At 36.6% G+C, this 14,379-nt stretch overlaps 1 protein-coding gene and 1 pseudogene across 1 annotated transcript in view; both read right to left on the reverse strand.

Moving 5' to 3' along the window:
• LOC100916465 (UDP-glucuronosyltransferase 2B17-like) overlaps window positions 1-13,750 on the reverse strand; it is a 37,173-nt gene extending 23,423 nt beyond the window's left edge. Inside the window, 2 exon segments of the mRNA XM_031943175.1 lie at window positions 12,964-13,335; window positions 13,338-13,750. Of these exon segments, the coding sequence (XP_031799035.1) occupies window positions 12,964-13,335; window positions 13,338-13,686 (721 nt within the window). The 5' untranslated portion in view covers window positions 13,687-13,750.
• LOC116420014 lies at window positions 831-4,730 on the reverse strand (annotated as a pseudogene).
• Window positions 13,751-14,379: the final 629 nt, after the last annotated feature.

Consider the following 14,379-nt stretch of genomic DNA (forward strand, 5'->3'; position numbering starts at 1 on the left):
GGCTAATGTCTCTACTTGTTCAACTGATCCCAGGTCATCCCACCTACCCTAACAGATCAACCCTTGCATGATTTCTTAATTCTTTCACTTATTTTCAATCTCTACTTCTCTACTGACTTACTCTCTTTTGCATATCAAGCTACTTATGTCTCATTCTCAAAAAACCTTCTTTTAATCTTTCCATTTGTTCCATCATCCAGTATCTCTTCTCTCTTTTTTGGACCTAAACTCCTTAAAAATGTACCTTTCACAATAGATTCTTCCATTCTCTCCATTGTTCTCTTCTTATCTTTATAATCTGGCTTCCAATTTTTGTTAATTTCACCAAGTCTGCCTTCTGTGAAGTTACTAATGATTCTGTAGTTTCCAAATCCATAGGCCATTGGTTTTTCTCAATCCTTATTTTCCTAACACTTTCTGTGACCTTGACTTGGGGAATGTAGAAGATTGTAGTTATTATTGTTTGTCCTTCATGACATCAAGGAGGTGATGCTGTGACATGCAAGTGAATTGGATTTAAGTGAGGAAGAGCTGGGCAAGATACCTGTCTCACTTTCCTGTCCAGAGCCATCTGGGTCTAATGGCAAGATATAGATCAAGATAACTAGAGATAGCTCTGAATAAAATGGGAGATCTTGGCCTTTTTTACACTAAGATCTTCAACAGGTCTCAGTTTGACTGAAGCAGCATCCATTCAGTGATTAAGAGTAAATAGCAATTAAGACAAAGAATCTCCACTTCTAGTCCAAACTCCCCTCTCCCCCTCATTCATGAGTGAATGAGTGAATGAATCTGAGAGGGGAAAACCCTCAGAATTTCTTGCCAAAACAGAAATGACTGCTATTTACATTCAATCTGAGTCAAACAGGACCCAAACAATGACCAAATGGGGTTTGACCTAGGACCTGTTGTAGCCAGTGAAAATCAGATTGGTTTTAGTTTAAGACATTATCTTTAAGAAAAAAGTCTAGCCTGTAAACCCCAAGATATGTGAGCCAGGTATAGTGGTACATATCTGTAGTCCTTGTTACTGGGGAGGTTGAGGCTGGTGGATTAATTCAGTTTAGGAATTCTGAGATAAAATTGGGCCAGAGCTGATTATGTGTCCTCACTAAGTCTAGCATCAATATGGTGAGTCTCTATGATTGAGAGGGAATAAGGGACACAGGCTACTTGAGGAAGATGAACTGGCTCAGATTAGAAACAAAGCTTCTCTGTCAATCAACCAAGGCTCTGACTCATGAGAGGCCATGTCAGTTTACCACTGAATATTCATATATCATAAGAATATTCAATATCAAATTAAAAAAAAACAATGTTGCTCTCCCCCAAATCATGTTAGTTAGTTCTTACTTTTATGAACCTATTTTAGGTCCTAAAAGATTTAGCTCTTAAAGCCTTCATAATTGAAACCATTCCAGTCTCCTAAATAAGCCTCTTGATTAGTGTGACAGCAAAGAAAGTAATGTTCAACTTTGTTTGGACCAAAACCTTTTGTGAAACTAGCTAAATGTCCTCCCTTGACGTTAAAGTCCATGAACTACCTTGACCTCATGCCATATCTAAAGATTTAGCTCATAAAGTATCAGCTATATAGAAGTTACAGATATTTTAGTTAACTAAGTCATATTGTTTAAACAAATTCCATGCCTCATCAGAAATAATTAAACAAGGATCCTCATAACTTATCTTGAGATATAACTTTATCTTGACCCATTTATCTTGAAATATACAAAAAATTATGGAGTGGCTATATATTCCTGATAAATAAGCCATAAAGGAACTATAGGCTTACCCAACATATTAGTGTAAAACTGATCCCAATCCTTCACATCAAAATTCTGAAACCAAAAGTCAAAACAGAGGAAGAAAACCATATTTTTCACTCTTTCCATGAATGTCATTTTATCAGTCAATTCTGTCAAGACCACAGGCACATAGGAAGTGGGGGAAGGGAGTCCTCCACAGTATTTTTCATATGCATTGCCAACAGTGAAGCTAAGAGTATAGACAACAGGTATTCCAAGCATCTCAGCTATGAGCTCACCACCAGGAGCTAAAGCATCTGAAATAACAACGTCATATTTGGCTTCCCTCAATGTTTTCATAAGCTTCTTGTTCAAAACAACACTCTCACAAAACTGTTTGATAACCTTTGAATATTCAAAAAATATGGCCTGCATCTTTTTAGCATACTTCCAAGGTGAAAGTCTTGACAACTCATACACCCATTCCTCAATCCATTTGTTAAAATAAGCAACAACATCTTCTTTAGTCAATGACACAGGATAAATCTCAAATTTGAGAGCAGATGGTTTGGCAGGACCAATAAGAATGGAAGCTGTAGATGTCAGCAGTCACCTCATGGCCCCTCTCTATGAGTCCATCCAGGATGGTCTTTAAATTGATCCAGTGACTATATTCCATAGGCCATACCAGGACCTTCCTACAGAATCCATAGTTGAAGCAGCACAGCTGCAGCAACAAAAGAGTTGTAATCCACTTTTCAGATCTCATGGTTGTTCATTTTAAAACCACTAGCTACCTCTTATGATGTGTTATGATTTATATCATGAAAGGTATTGATAAAGAAGTTAAAGTGTAATTGAGATATGTCAAGTCCTTATCAAAAAAAAAAAACAAAAACTTAGTCATAGTTGTTTGTGGTAAAAAAAAAAAAATTAGGCAGTAGGCTGATATGGCATGAGGTCAAGGTAGTTCATGGACTTTAGTGTCAAGGGAGGACATTTAGCTAGTTTCACAAAAGGTTTTGGTCCAAACAAAGTTGAACATTACTTTCTTTGTTGTCACACTAATCAAGAGGCTTCTTTAGGGACTGGAATGGTTTCAATTACGAAGGCTTTAAAAAATAACTTCACTTTGTTTTTTTCAGGAGAAAAAGTGAAAGGGCATAAATGATGAATGTGTTTTGATTCTCTGTGTCCTTGAATGTCCAGATGGACTAGCATTGGCTCCCTGTATGCCAGAGAAAAATTGCTGATGAATTTTAAAGACATCCGTTTGTAGTTCTTATTAAGTTAGAGGGGAAGGGACACAGTGAAGGCCAATTTCTGATCCTATTGGGGGGAGGAGGTTCTTGTTGGAAACTCTCTATTACTTCAATCTCTGTGGCCTTTAAAATTTAGGTCTGATAGTCTTCCTGTGATTATCATGTTTTTGAGTTCATGGAATGTGACCTGGCATATAATAAATTCAATGACTAAAAAAACTGGGAACAGCCTCTTCCAAAAAATGATTTTATTAATTATAATCTCTTGTTCTAGCATTACTAGATATTCTGCCAAAAGTGATTTGCAATTTGGCTTTCTGTTACTGGACTTTCCAATAGTTTTTCATGATTCCATGTATGATTTGACCTCACACATAGGATGGTCTCTGTAGTTATTCCTCACATTGTTGGAAACATTCATTACTAGCTCATATTTCTTGTTCCATTGGATCTATCCATCCCCTTCACTGGAACTAATAATTCATGCACTCCTTTTGAGTTGCATTGTTGAGTAAAGGGTAATATAGGAGCTACAATATGACAGGGAGTTTGAAAAATACATTCTATTAATGCATGCATACACAGAATGGCCTTGAATAATTGGTTGAATCATTCCACAGCCTCTGTTTGGGAATTGTAGATGGAATTATGGCAATACCAAAAATTGAAGATCTACAATAAATGCTTAAAGAGGTGAAATTAAAAAAAAAAGAAGTTCCATCTTTGAGAACCATGCTCTGGGTTATCAATTAATATGCCCTGCAAATTCTGAGTACATACTCCTCCCACCAAGAAGTAGTTTTTTTTTTTTTTCTCTTTGATGGTGACTCTTAATCCAAATGCCAATCTATTCTTTCAGGTGAGAAAGCTACCAGTCTCCCAACTTCTCCCAAGGAAGCAATCTGTTTTAGTTTTGTGGTCTTCAACAACCTTCATACTTTCCCAACTGGTTGGGAGGTATCTTTGCAAAATAATAACCAAGAACAACCCATAATAACCAAGACGATTTGATCCTATAACTTGTAGAATAAATATCCCTACTATCTTCATCCCATATTCTTATTTTCTCTCTTGGTTTTTGAACCAAGTATCAACTTTTTCTAGTTTATCGTGTAGGCAGTTACATGGTATGGAGAGAGTCAGCCTTGAAAATAGGAAGACCAAGGCTCAAGCTCTTCCTCTGGTACAAACAGGCTGCACATTTCAGGTTGCTTCAGCCTGAAAGTCACTTTATTATAGGTGACTTTAACTCTTTAGGTTCTAGAGAAGGGGCATTGATGGAGGGGGTTTCCAGGAGTTTCCTACACTAATGAAGTCACAGTTCCTGCCACTGTGTCCATCCATTATTCATATACAGCCAGGAAATATCTTTAATACATTTTAAAGGATAACCTTTAAATGGAAGTATTCTCTGGCTTGGGCTATTCTTTCCCCCCCAGAATACATATGAAACTTCACAAACATGCTATACCTTCATAGATGTCCTGTAAATCAGGACATCTGATAAATCATAAATAAACTACTCCTGAGAATGTAATAGGAAATGGAAAAAAAAAGTAGAAGGAATATGGGATGGAGATAATAGAGATATTTTATTAATTAACTCTATGACCTTAAACAAAGAAATATTTCTAAGAATTAAATTTCCAGAAAATGAATACTCAACAACATGATTGAAATAAACTTCCTCTTCTATATTATATCTCCATAATATCTGATATATAATTTTATACCCAATATACACATAAAAATATAGTCTATGTATATATACACACATGCACATGTTTTTTTTAAATATATATATATATATATACTCATCTTTTACACATTTGTAAATATATGTATATATCTCCTAAAATTCTAAGTAGCAGACATATACCTGTATACATTCATATGTATATATATACACACAGGTTTCCTAGATAACAAATATATCTATGTATACAATATTTCAAAAATCTTAGTGTAAGATTAAGCTTTGATAGTTTAAAGCAAGTTGAAAATTTTAATAGCTTAAAATTTCACTGAGACTTTCAGAACAGCCTGTATATAAACATATACATATATTTCCTAAGTAGCAAACATATCCATATCAGGATATATGTATATGTATGTGTCCATATATCAATATATGGATATGTTTGCTATTTACATTTTTTTAGTTGCAATTTCAGTTCAAGTTCCTTCCATTGTCAATCTAGATGAATGGATAATTCTTGTTGTAAGAGAACATCCACTCCTAGCTGTATTATAATGAGGAGGTCTTTCCCCTCTAATTTTTATATACTGAATTTCTTGGCTTTCTCTTCAACTTGGTTAGGGTTAATCTGGAAAATGGTTATTGTACTCTAGGATGAATGCCTTAAACCATTTTCCATGATAATCCTAGGATAGTTTGTCTTCTCTCCAACCATGCCCCCCCATTACCCATACAGTTTTTTTTGGCAGTTTCAATATTGTTTTATGTTATGCCCATAAACTGTTGGTAAAGTATTTTTTCCAAAATGATAATTATAATCATCTCAGCCTCAATGAAAATGTCTTTTTTTTTTTTTTGTAATGACTCTCATTCCTATAGATAACAAGTTTTATGCATCCTAAGCAGAGAGAGAAAAATCAGGTATAGGATTCTACAGTAGTTCTACCATTTGGTTAATAACTGAACTTGAATGTCTGGGCACAAGAAAATCTAAATATTTCTGATATTTATCCAAAACGGAACCTTTTCTGTGTAAAATGAGAGGCTTGGGGAGCCATCTTCAAGATTTCAAACTCATTGTCCATCATAGATTTATCATTGCTCACTAGCTGTTCTGAGCGAGGCCATAAGTTTTTGCTGTATCCAGATAGCTGTTGTAGAGAGCCAAACTGAAATGAGCCTGGAGGAACAATTCACATTATATCTTCTTCTCTAAGAGCTCTGCTTATTGCAAAAAAAAAAAAAATCTTTCAAAAATTCTTATTAAGTAATGTGAAATTCTGTGCTTGTAATGTCTTTATTTCTTTAGGCACAGAACTGAGGTCAAAAGATTTACAATCAAATGAAGTCTCAGAAAATTGCTAATTGTATAAACTTGGCCAAGTCACTTAACCTCAAGCTACCTCAGTTTCTTCATCTATTAAATGGGTGTAATAGTAGCACCTATGTCCCAGGGTCATTGTGAAGAAAAAATGAGATAGTATCTGTAAAGCATTTAGTACAGTACTTGACATATAGTTGATGCCATATAAATATTTATTTATTTATTATTACTATTACGCCTTGGTATGGTCAGAATATGTGGAAAAAACATCAATATCACTGTTATGTGCTAAACATCTTGTTAAGAGCTATACAAATATTATTATCTCACTTGATTCTTACAGGATTCTTCAGGGTAGGTGATATTATTAGCTTTGTTTTTCAGTTGAGGAAACTGAGGCAGACAGAGGTTAAGTTTCTGCTTAGTATCTCAGGTCATATTTGAATTTAGGTTTTCATGACTTGACTGAGGGATCTAGCCCCTCTACCACCTAGCTGCCTTAAAATCATTTATTTAAAGTAAGGTTTCTTAACTTGGTATACATGACCACCATGGTTCCAGAAACAGATTTGAGGAGGGGAAGGGTGATTTGTGAACTTTGACAGAGAAAAATACATCTCTATTTCCTCAACCTCTAATTGAAATTTATCATTTCCTTCAATTATACATTTAAAAACAGAAACAACATCATTCTAAGGAGTCTGTGATTTTTACCAGGTTTTTAAAGAATCCATCACACACACGTGCACACACACACACATACACACACTTGATTACAACTCTCTAATTTACATAGTAATTGCTGGTTAACATTAGAAACTAATATGGGCACCAGGAGTTATTTCCCTTTTTCAAAGACTTTTTTTAAACCTCCAAATTAATCATAAGAAAGAGCTAAAAGGGATAAGTATCATGGTGCCTAACAGAACCTTAACTGACAGAACTGTCATTATTGGATTCAATGCATTCTGTTACTGCTAGTCATCTCCATAGATCTACTAAAAATCACCATGCAATGAATTTGTACTAGTCAGGGACTAGTAAGCAAAAAGATTTGCAATCATATTGATTAATAAGTTTATTTACACACAGATACACAAAACAGCGTCAATATTCTCCTTTAAAAAAAACACATACACATACAAAATAAAACCAACAGCCTTTAAACAAGCAATTTCTATAAAAATCAGCCTAAGGAGATTAAGTAGATTCTGGAAACATCATCCAGAACAAGAGGAACTCATACTTAAGAAACCCTTCCCCATATACTTCCTGTAAATCTGCTTCCCCCCACTCTTATTTTGTATTGATTCAAGTTTAAGATCATAGAGCAAAAATATACCTCAGTGACATATATTTCATGGAAAATTAAGCCATTTTGACAATTTTTTTTCTTATCCTATTGACTGCTGACCAACATGATTTCCTCAAGACATTAAGCTCCTGCCCATTCACACTGAGGTGCATAAGGATGTCAGGGAATTATTGAACAGGTTTGACATGAAAACCAAGGAAGAAACCACATTACCTAGCACATCACTGAAAAAGTGGTCCCAATCCTTCTCATCAAAAGTACGGAACCAAAAGTCAAAGTAAATGTAGAAAACCATATTTTTCACCCTCTCCATAAAGGTCATCTTGTCAGTCAATATTGTCATGGGGATAGACACATAAGAAGGAGGGGATGAGAGTCCTCCACAATATGTTTCATAGTAATTGCCTATGCTGATGCGTAAACTATAGATGAAGGGTATTCCAAGTATCTCTGCTATGAGCTCACCACAAGGATACATAGCATCAGAAATAACCACTTCATATCTGCCTTTCTTCAATTTCTCCATCAGGTCTTTGTTCAGAACAACACTCTCACACTGCTGTTTCACCAGCCTTGAATACTGGAAAAATATGTCTTGCATGGCTGCACCATACTCCAGTAGTGAAAGTTTTCGCCATTCATAAGTCCAAAGTGTGATAAGGGTTTCAAAAAAGGTTGCCAAATCCTCTCGATTTATCTTCACAGGGAAAACCTCAGCATGGAGCCTGGATGAATTACTGGCATCAACAAGAATAGTAGCTGAGGGTGTCAGCACAGTCACCTCATGGCCCCTCTCTAGGAGCTCATCCAAGATGGCCTTTAGATTCATCCAGTGACTATACTCCATTGGCCATACCAGGATCTTGCCACAAAACCCACAGCTAAAGTAAGACAGCTGCAGCAGCCAAAGAGCTGAAACCCACTTCTCAGACCTCATGGTTATTCCTGCTTTACAAATTATTAGTCTTTTTCCAGCATGAGTCCTGGTTATATTGTTTATAACCAAGAAGGAGGTTAAATTTTAACTTATACCTCTAAATTCCTTACCCAAATAAGGAATCTTTAGTTTTAAGACAGAGTATAAGGAGGTCTTGAGTAGGTAAGGAGTCAATGAATACATGACATAGTTTTAGCTGGTATTAAAGTCTCCCATTTGCACAAAGTCTAATAGCCTTATTGTTTATTGGTAATTTAATCAAAGATCATAGGAGACTTTAATTTCTCTGCTTTAAGTATTAACACTATATAGCTGTTAATACTATTGCATTCTTTAAAGACATGCAGATTTTATTCTGGAAATAAATTCAATGTATCTTAATCCTCTTTTCCATTATGTAATGGTAGCTCAAGATGAGCTACCTTACAAATAGTGTCCTCCAAGAAGTAGCTGAAAAAGTGAGTCAGTGACTAATTGCCAGTGGTAACCAGAGCAAACAGGTCTCCAATTTATGGATGGATGAACCCAAACTGAGCAGGCTAGAGACAAGAACAATCAGGAATCAAAAAGAAGCTTAATTTGAAAATGAAGGAAGCAGCAAGGAGGGAAATTATACACTTGTACCACATCCCTGCCCCTTGTGGGAGGACCTGAGGCAGTTGGGGAGCTCTCCATACTCATATCAGTGGTTGCTCAGTGAAATGTAGTCTTAATATTGAGGGGTAACAGCTACAGCATGACAAGTTTGAATTGTATCAAGGCTTTATCCCCAGAACTTGTCCAGGCTAAGGAAACACTTAGTACTAGTCAAAGTCATACAATAATTATATGATTTTCTTAGAGCATAAGATCATTTTGAGGATGAATGCAAAGGAGTGTTGTTATACCAGTCCCAGGACAGGGACTGCTTGTTGGACCTTAGGTCTGGAAAACAGACTATCTCCTAATATCCTGACATCAGGTCACCCCTCAGCTGGTCTTGAGTTGTGTGGTAGGGATCACAAGGAGTCCAATTTCTGATCCTATTTGAGGAGTTCCTGTTGGAAGAACTTCCTAAATCTCTCCAAATCTTGTGGCTTTTCAGATAAGGATCTGATATTCTTCCTAGTGATTATCATGTGGACCATGGTCTTGAGTTCATGGACAATTGACTATGACTTAGCATATAATAGGTTCCATGACTGCATGAAAGAGGAACAGGCTTTTCTGAATAACCCAAATGATCTCATTAACAATAATCTCTTGTCCTAGCAGTAGTAATTGATATTCTCCTAGAAATTTCTACAATTTAGCTTATTATTACTGAGTTTTCAGATACTTTTCAAAGCACTCATATTGTTGGAAATGATCATATTGGCTCACATTTCTTGTTCTGTTGTGCCACAGTTCCCTTTTATTGTCCTAACTCAGTTTCCCTAAATTTTCTGCCTCATTTCCCCTAATTGGTCCTGCCTCAGTTTCCTTAATTGTTCTGCCTCAATCCCCTTAGTTGCAAACCCACCCACCCTCTCCGGTTCATTAAGACTGGTATAACTCAGAGGTTATAAATTGTCAATGTGTAAATTCAAAAAGGGGGAGTCCAGACTTTCTGTCTGTAGCCAGACATTTCCTTACCTCCCCCTTACTAAGAATTTATGGTCCCACCCTTTCCCCCCCACAATCTGTCAGAACTGGATTAATGGTCCCTGCCAGGAAATTCCTCCACCTCACTGCCTTTGTTTAGCTACTGTGTATGAATATTCACGAAGAACTCACATTGGCTGCTGGCTGCTGGATTCTTGGAGACAATAGTCTCATTCAGCCCTGGGACCAAACCGTGGATCCATTTGGTTCCAATAAATCTCTCCCTTTCAAATAAAATATTAAAAACTCTCTCTGATCTCTATCTTGCCTCAGTTTCTCCGGCATTACAGTTCTCTGGTGTTTACCCCAACTCTGAAATCTAGGTTTAGGGTTGTATGCCTAAAGACTTGAAATGATGTTTCTAGGCTCTACAAAATGACAAGGAGTCTTTAAAAAACTCACAAAAACATTCTACTAATGCATGCCCACATAGAATGGTCTTAACAATGCAATTAAAACATTCTACTAGCCAGCTTGTATCAGTGGATGGTAGATGGAAGTATAATAACACAACGAGTCTGAAGATCTGCAATAGATACTCAGAGAGGTGGAATATAAAGTCCTATTTTTGATTACTTTGGTCTGGGTTCTCAGCTGACATGACCTGAGTTAAAATGTATGGACTCCTTAATCTAAATCACTTCTTCCAGGGGATAGAAGAATGATGGATTTGTTTGATGATGGATTCTTACTCCAAAATCCTGATATCTCTTTCTTGAGATAGGAAAGTTGAGTAACCAAATTTTACTGGATATGGAATCTCTCCTAGCTTCATTTCTTCAATAACCCTTATGTTTTTCATCTGTTTGGTAGGTAATTTTGCACAGAATTCTAAAATATTAGGAGATATCCTCTTTTCCAGAGTTAAGACCCAGCAGTCGGTACTTTGAGCTTGGCATGATCTTACCACTGGGAAAACCATACAACTCTTATATTGCTTTGACTAGCACCAAGTGTTCTCTAACCTTGGACAAGTTCTGGGAATGTAGCCTTGATATGACTCAAATGGTTTTTTAGCCCATAATCCAATTTCCTCATCATTTTTTTTTTTTTTTCAGGTACTAAGTATGTCAAAACTCCCCATTGTGTAGTGAAATTGCCAGTTTTTGTGAAAGCATTTAGGGTCTATCTAAAGAAGTTCTTGAAACAGGAATTCTATAATCTGGGGTAATTTGGGACAGCCTGAGCAGTTTCTTCTCTGTCAGTAGAAATATAAGATACGCATACATCTCCACAGATGATTAGTATAATGTGGTCTAGCTCTATCTGATAGCAATCTCCTTATGTTGAACCCTGAATAAAAAAAAAATCATACCCCTCCCCCCCACTTTTCTTGCCATTAGGACTGGAAATTAAGTAAAAAAGAAAAAAAGAAAGAAAAGAGCCCAGGAAAAATCTGGAAGCTTTAACCACTTTACATACCATTGTATCACAAACTCCTGGTGTACTATCTTGATCCTTGCTAGGATAATTCCCCCTCTTTTTGAGTATTGCCTCTGTTCTCACCATCTCCTGCCCTTGACCTTCTTATCTTGACTGTCAGGAGTAAATTATGATCCTTTCTTGGAATTATGGCTTTTCTGTCCCCCCACTGTTCTTGCCCCCGCATCTGCCTTTGTTTCCCCTATAAGATTATATACTCAGATTATGGATTCTGTTTGCAAACCCTAGTTAGCTAACACCTTATCAAACTTCCCTGCCTCAGTTTATCTGTACTGAATGCTCTGAACAAGAGTCCCATGTGTTTGGCTAGCCTAAACTCTTCACATTAAAGATTTTTTAAAAATCAATCTTTTTCTGCCTCAGTTTCTCTGGTATTATACTTACTGCTCATTTCTAAAGTAATAGGGTCTTCCTGTCTACTGACCTTCTTTTTGCCACATATATTAAGCTGAAGGCTCTTTTTGTCTTCTTTGACTTTGAAAAATATGCCTTTTCAAACTTCTCTTGACTGATCCATTTTTATCCTATTGTTGCTGGATTGCAGCAGCATATTTGGAACCCTCACCAGCGACTGCTTGAAGTTTTTCAAATTATACTCTCTCTTGGAGCCCATGAGGTGCAGTGAACAGAACCTAAATTAGATTAGAGAGTTTGCATTCTGAATCTAGAACTCAATATGACTGGAATGAGCAAATCAAATCTGATTATTTTAAAGACTATCAAATATTAAGATCTCTCTTTTTATTATCCAAGAAAAGAGAAGGGAAAGGAAGGAAAGAGAAAAAAAAAGGAAGGGAAGGGAAGGAAGTGTTTAGCCTCAGACACTTACTAACTGTAGGATTCTGGGTAAATCACTTAACCCTGTTTACCTCAGTTTCCTCATCTATAAAATGAGGAAGGAAAAAGCACTTTGATATCTTTGCCAAGAAAATCCCAACTGGGGTCTCAAAGAGATGGACATGAATGAAATGATTAAACAACAAACCTAGGAACTGCTTCCAGAAGAGTTATAATCTCTGCCTCCTCAAGAGTCACAGTTACTAAGGACCTCAAAAAATAAGATCTCATCCCCAAAGTCCTATCAGTTTGTTTAATGTGAGTTATGAATTTATTTTTTTTATTAGTAGCAATGACATTAAAGAGGATAAATTATCATTTGCTTTGTCACTATCCTCCTTAACCCTCAATCCCACTCAATCAAAACTTACTATGTGTGTTGTTTCCCCCATAGATATGCTCCTATTAAGAAAAAAGTGGTATTACTTTTCTACTTATACCCCAGAACACAGCACGGTGTTTTGCACATACAATGTGCTTCACAAGTGTTTTTATGCTGGTTCATTGATTTCCTATTCTTGTTATTTGGCTTTTCTATTTTCACTTAGGATTCAAACTTAAGATTATTTAGTAACTTTTAGATGTCACTTTAATAATACTTTGGACAAGTGAATAATTTTGTCACAAAACATTCCATATCTGATTGCAATAAAAACAAACTGATTTTTTTTTCATGACATTAAAGTCCTGCCCATTCACACCAAGATGCATAAGGATGTCAGGGCATTATTGAACGGGTTTGACATGAAAACCAATGAAGAAACCACAGGCTTACCTAGCACATCGCTGTAAAACTGGTCCCAATCCTTCCCATCAAAACTCTGGAAGCAAAAGTCAAAGTAAATGTAGAAAAGCATATTTTTCACCCTCTCCATAAAGGTCATCTTGTCAGTCAATTTTGTCATGGGGACAGGTACATAGGAAGGAGGGGATGGGAGTCCTCCACAGTATGTTTCATAGTAATTGCCCATGCTGAAGCGCAGACTATAGATGAAGGGTATTCCAAGTATCTCTGCTATGAGCTCAGCACAAAGACAAACAGCATCAGAAATAACCACTTCATATCTGCCTTTCTTCAATTTCTCCATAAGGTCTTTGTTCAGAACGACGTTCTCACACTGCTGTTTCATCAGCCTTGAATACTGGAAAACATGTCTTGCATGGCTGCACCATACTCCAGTGGTGGAAGTTTTTGCCATTCATAAGTCCAAAGTGTGATAAAGTTTTCAAAAAATTTTGCCAAATCCTCTTGATTTATCCTCACAGGGAAAACCTCAGCATGGAACCTGGATGAATTACTGGGATCAACAAAAACAGTAGCTGAGGGTGTCAGCACAGTCACCTCATGGCCCCTCTCTAGGAGCTCATCCAAGATGGCCTTTAGATTGATCCAGTGACTATACTCCATTGGCCATACCAGGACCTTGCCACAAAACCCAGAGCTAAAGCAAGACAGCTGCAGCAGCCAAAGAGCTGAAACCCACTTCTCAGACCTCATGGTTATTCCTGCTTTACAAACTACTAGTCTCTTTCCTGTATGAATCCCCAGTTATATTGTTTATAACCAATAAGGAGGTTAAATTTTAACTTATTTCTCTAAATTCATTATCAAAAAAAGGAACCCTTAGTTTCAAGATAGGATATAAGGAGCTCTTGAGTAGGTAAGGAGTCAATGAATTTATGGCAGAGCTTTAGCTGGTATTAACATCTCCCATTTGCACAAAGTCTAATAGCCTTATTTTTTATTGGTAATTTAACTTGAGATCATAGAAGACTTTAATTGCTCTGCTTTAAATATCAACACTATATAGATGTTAATATTATTTCATTCTTTAAAGACATGCAGATTTTATTCTGAAATAAATTCAATGTATCTTAAACCTCTTTTCCATTGCATTTCAAGATGAGCTACCTTACAAGCAGTGTCCTCCCAGTTGTCGCTGGAAAAGTGACTCAGTGACTAATTGCCAGTGGTAACCAGAGCAGACTGGTCTCCAGCTTGTGGATGGCTGAACCCAAACTGAGCAGGCTAGAGACAAGAACAGTCAGGAATCAAAAAGAAGCTTAATTTCAAAGTGAAGGAAACAGCTTTCAGGCAAGGAGGGAAATAAGATACTTGTACCACAGCCCTGCCCCTTGTGGGAGGACCTGAGGCAGTGTGGGGAGATCTCTGTACTCATATTGAGAAGGG

Source organism: Sarcophilus harrisii, chromosome 6, assembly GCF_902635505.1.
Source record: "Sarcophilus harrisii chromosome 6, mSarHar1.11, whole genome shotgun sequence".
In the NCBI taxonomy this organism is placed as follows: domain Eukaryota; kingdom Metazoa; phylum Chordata; class Mammalia; order Dasyuromorphia; family Dasyuridae; genus Sarcophilus; species Sarcophilus harrisii.